Raw genomic sequence first — 5000 nt, 5'->3', positions numbered from 1 at the left:
CGGAAAGTAGGAGCCAATTCTGGGTAGTGGAGAATATAGATCATATCATCAATACACACCTTAATAAAATGTAAATATTCTTATTATCTATTTATGACAATGAACATAAAATCAGAGTACAAGTATCAAGCAAAATCACATCTTACCTAGTACTTTTAGCTGAGCGGTAGAGTAAGCTGAACCAAGGTGGTTACTCGCTTTGCACTGGTACATAGCTTCATCTTTTACTTGAACTCCTTTGATCTTTAACATGCTATCCTGTTAAATTCAATAAGAGAACAACTTGGTAAGAGCATTACAGAGGTGTATTTTTACAGTCAATGAATTTACAACTATGGAATTAAAAGTTACAAAATAGTTATTGGAAAAACTAACTACAAAAGTTTAGCTGCTTAAGCTCAGGTATTCACTTAGATTTCAACAATAGATCAAACCATACATCTTACAAAACTAACCAAAATAGTTATATAAGCAATGAACAGGAACAAGCGAGACAGTTTTCTTAGTTGGCTCTCAGGGAAATACTGAAACTCTCTTTACAGTCATACTTAAAAAGCATCAAGACACATTTAGTCAAAAAGAAAAATAGAGAAATACTGTATCAAGAGGACCAGAATACTTACAACAATCTCATATCGTGCCTGCTCATCAGCGGACAGCTTTTCTAACTTCAAGGACTCTGAATTCCTCAACCACTCATAGTCAACATCAGGAATGCCAAAAGCCTCACACTCCCATATCAGATCAGTGTCTTTGGCAATGAACTGGTCTTGTATATTGATCGTGAAACTTGGTTTTGCTGCAAGAATAAAAGATTTGTATAGTTTTTTCCTTCTCCTAAAGCTGTCCCTGCAGAATTCATTTAATATACAACTCAATTATCTATGGTACATAACTTGTAATTGCATAATGATTACAATCCAGAAAATTTATATGCAAAATAACCATTAATTTCTCGTTGTTCACTTTTCACAAATCTTTAACTTCTGAATACTTACCTTGGATACTCAATGAAATACTGTTTACTATGGCAACCCTGTTGTTCTCTGCACGGCATATATAGTCACCCATGTCTGAAGGTTCTACATTTGGCAATATCAGAACTCTGTTGTAATTTTCCATGCGAGCACCTCTTGGAAGATTCCCATTGCGTCTTGTCCAGTTGTATGAAGGAACAGGACTAAAATAATAATAATAATAATAATGAATAAAGTTTATCAATCTGTCATACTTCTTACATCCAATAAGATTCCTTTCTCAGATTTAACTTCAACCTGTGATTCATATATTTTTCCCAACAGTATCAAGCACTTTATAATCACCAAATATTTCAATAACTAATTGGGTACTTACTATCCAAAGGCTATACATTCCAGTCTTACGTCCATTCCCCTAACTGGTGCCTCTGGGAAAGCCTTTGGGAAGTTGTTTGCAAACTTTAGCTGCTGATAGTTAGCTGTATGAGGGAAAAGGATCATCTCATTACTAAGGATGTTATGAATGAGATAAACAAAACTATAATAAAGTCAAAACTATGTCTATGACATAATCATCAATTTATGTAAACAGAATCAAATTAAAAATTATTTTTTAAGCATTTACAGCAGGTGAAAACCCGTATCTTGAAATGTATGTGTGGCTGATTACTTACGATGAGGGTTTACTTCCAAGTTGAAAATGGGCCCATTCTTGCCAATGCCTGAGACGGTGCTCTTTACATTGCAACTGTAACGGCCAATATCAATGTAATCCAGGTATGAGAAGTACAAGTTTCCATCAAAAGACACCATCGTTCTTCGGTCTTCCTCCACAAAGTTTGGGAAGTAGTCTCTTGCCCAATAATACTGCACATCTAGAAGCATATCACTTGTCAAGTCAAATACAACTTCATCTACATAAAGTATCTCACATAAAATATGAAATGTGATTTTCTACACTTCAAAATAAAGTGATAATCAATTTCTCATTCAATTTCAACCCTACCTGGATAATGTTGTGGAGGATCACAGTAAATGGCTTTTCCCCAGAACTGATTGCCCTGTTCGTTAGACCTCTTCCAGTTGAATTCAGCAACGTAAGCAAAAGACAGCTGAACGCTCTCTGATGTAACCGTTCCGAACTCATTAGTCGCACGGCAGTGGTATTTGCCACGGTCTTCAACCTATATAAAGTCAAATCAACAATAACTATCAGTCCTTTGCATCTATCTTTTTCCTTGCCTCTACTTTTCAAAGGAGAAACCTTCAACAATGAAAAAAATTATATCATCCACAGTGATAACATTAGAATCCCTAATCATGATTACAATACATTACAATAATTTGACCTTGCTAGAACAAATGCTCATGTCTTGCCCAGTCTGCATTCTTCTTTAGCTCTTACAACCAAATCTTCATTTCTAAACCTAAGGAAAAATTACAAAAACTTCATCTCAAAATCATAAATCTTACTTGTTTGGGGTTATTGATAATCAAGGTTCCTCCAGACACTGTAAACCTTGGATCTGAGAGAGGATCGATCTTCAGCGCAACCAGTTCGTCATTCTCAAAGGATTCCTTAAACCACTCGTATGTTGGATGGGGATAACCAGTCGCTACATGGAAAAATAAAGAGTAAAGGGAAATTACTGAACAACTGTACTGTTATTCTAATTGGATGCTAAATCTTTCTGTAAAAATCCATGAATGCAAGAAAAATAATTTTGATGATCAAGGCATAGATTTCTTTGCCAATGTGAAGATGATTTCTAATATGCATACATATACTGTGGTTAGGGTAAAAGGTAGATAAATATGTAGGTACATATGGACTGTATGTATATATGCAGGTATGAATAGCTATATATGTACATGTGTAACCACTTCGATGGATGTATGTATGTTATAACAGGAGCTGGAAGTACATACCAAGGCACATAATTGACATATAATTGATAACCTCTCTTCTTGTGAGGTCAAACATTTTGTCCTTCGGCTGTGTAAATATTTTTGGACCTCTTGGAATCTTCTTAGGATCATGCACTATAATACCGTACTCGTGGTTTCTCTCCACTGATTCATCAATGAGCATGTTCAGGTTGGTCTGTGGAACCTCACAGATATACAGCAAAGTATCTTGTCCATCTACCATCAACAGACCCCATTCCTTGTACTTGTCTGAGTACCTAAGGTTATGTAATAGAGAAAAGAAAAAGGCATATGAATTAATTCCTCAGTTGAATTCATGATTACTTACCGTATAAAAATACATCAGGCAAAGAGACATTGAATACGTGCAGATACATAATCAATCAACTTTACCTCATATATCCAAAAGAAAATAAATAAATGAAGATTTATTATTCACACATATCTTAACCATCTGAAACCTCCAGAAACACTTACGAATAAGCCAGATAATTCCTATCAGGACCAGATCCTTGGTTTGGCAAGATAGCTTCCATCATGTCTTGGAAGGAGGTACCATCACCTTCATTTTCCCAGAAGTTGGGCGTCTTCTGGTAGCCTGAGGTGTACCACTGTCTGTGCAGCGGGTCACTTTCGTGGAGATGCCTCGTGAGGAACCCATGCTCTTCCTTGTTACTCACACTTACTAGGTCTGAGCCTTCACCATAAGCCTAGAAAGAGTCAATACACAAAGTTCATGTCTCTGCCACTTTTAAAACCATTCTTTAAAGGCACAAATTGATGGAAAATATGCTACTGACAACTGGTAAACAGAATATAACAAAAGATCCAACCAACCTACCATACACTGGGCCCTGGCTTGTTCTCTAGTCTTCACTGGGGAACGAATGAACTTGTAGCAGGACGTCTTGTGTGAAAACCAGTTTTTCGGACATTGCTTCTCCTTTTCATCAGTTTGAAGCTGGTTGGATGTAGGCTTGACTTGGTCTCGCTGTTTTGTGCGCTGGCAGGTGGCCAGGGCACTCAAGGCCAAGACACATATTAAAATCCTAAAGGACATAACTCTGGAAAAAGATTTTACTATTATCTTTAACTAAAAAGAAACTATTTTTCTGGGAGTTCCAGTCACACAAGCACAGCATGGAATTCTCAAACTCTGATGTAATCACAGTACCTAGTCAGTCACTACATTGTCTAATGAAGGGGGCTGATCCCCCTGCAACCCCCCCCCCCCCAGTTAACAAAGAATCCTCCACATATTCACGCTAGGAAAGAGCATCAGACAGACTTGGCATTGGGTGCTCCCACATGTCAGCCATGCATTCTACACTGTGCACAAGCAAACAGAACTTTTGTAGACCTAGTTAATAGACATCACATTACTTTACTGCATATATAGTCACTTAGGTATTTTAAACTATTGCCTTTACTGCTGTTATCTTCAATAACATCCTTCAATTATCATAATTACCCTTCCTATCTAATGCAGTAGGCAATATGATTTGTCATGCTGTGTCATCCCTATTTATTTATCAATCTATCTATTTCATATATATATGTGTACACATATACACACACTACCCCGCCATCCCCACACAAGAACACCCCCCTCCTCCCCACCCCCATCACACAAGAGCAATATTCCCCATCCAATAACTTTTAGTTATTCATAAACTAGACATACAATGGGGCTTCAAAAAGTTTGTGGAAAAAGTCCATAACTAAAAATCTTATGGAAGGATTTTGATTTCTATGCACCTGGACATTCTTGAAAGAAGGATTATGTTATCTTTAATTCTGCAGTTCAGTTGTAAGGGATAACTTAGACTAAGGAATAGGTAGGCCTGTCTGAAATCTAAGTTTTTCCTGTGTTTTAGCTAAATTTGCAGGACACTGACATTTTGCAAAAACAAGACAAAATGATATGGAGGAGTATTTGCTTTTGAAAAGTTTAGCTTCAACAGATGTTTGTAAGTCTCTTTACTGCCTGTGACTTTCTCCATATTTTCTGTCTAAGTCAATTTTACAATTTAGGGTGTATAGCTTCACATGTGGTGCAAAGCTGCAAAACTTGTGTTTCCCTTAAGTAAAAGT

General features: G+C 36.8%; 1 protein-coding gene across 3 annotated transcripts in view; it reads right to left on the bottom strand.

Annotated features, from left to right (window-relative positions):
* Nucleotides 1-5000, bottom strand: part of LOC125033329 (contactin-like) — a 19669-nt gene that overhangs the window by 13298 nt on the left and 1371 nt on the right. For all 3 annotated transcript variants that reach the window (XM_047624730.1, XM_047624729.1, XM_047624728.1), the window contains exons 2-12: nt 3748-3970; nt 3384-3616; nt 2907-3163; nt 2451-2593; nt 1984-2161; nt 1652-1852; nt 1354-1456; nt 999-1180; nt 624-799; nt 147-258; nt 1-19 (exon numbers count right to left, since the gene is read on the bottom strand). The exon at nt 1-19 is cut by the window's left edge and continues 125 nt beyond it. In XM_047624730.1, coding sequence (XP_047480686.1) covers nt 1-19; nt 147-258; nt 624-799; nt 999-1180; nt 1354-1456; nt 1652-1852; nt 1984-2161; nt 2451-2593; nt 2907-3163; nt 3384-3616; nt 3748-3966 — 1823 coding nt within the window. In that variant the 5' untranslated portion in view covers nt 3967-3970. The remainder of the gene's footprint in view (nt 20-146; nt 259-623; nt 800-998; nt 1181-1353; nt 1457-1651; nt 1853-1983; nt 2162-2450; nt 2594-2906; nt 3164-3383; nt 3617-3747; nt 3971-5000) is intronic.

This window comes from Penaeus chinensis, chromosome 16 (genome assembly GCF_019202785.1).
Source record: "Penaeus chinensis breed Huanghai No. 1 chromosome 16, ASM1920278v2, whole genome shotgun sequence".
In the NCBI taxonomy this organism is placed as follows: Eukaryota; Metazoa; Arthropoda; class Malacostraca; order Decapoda; family Penaeidae; genus Penaeus; species Penaeus chinensis.
This window is presented reverse-complemented; position numbering and strand designations above follow the sequence as displayed.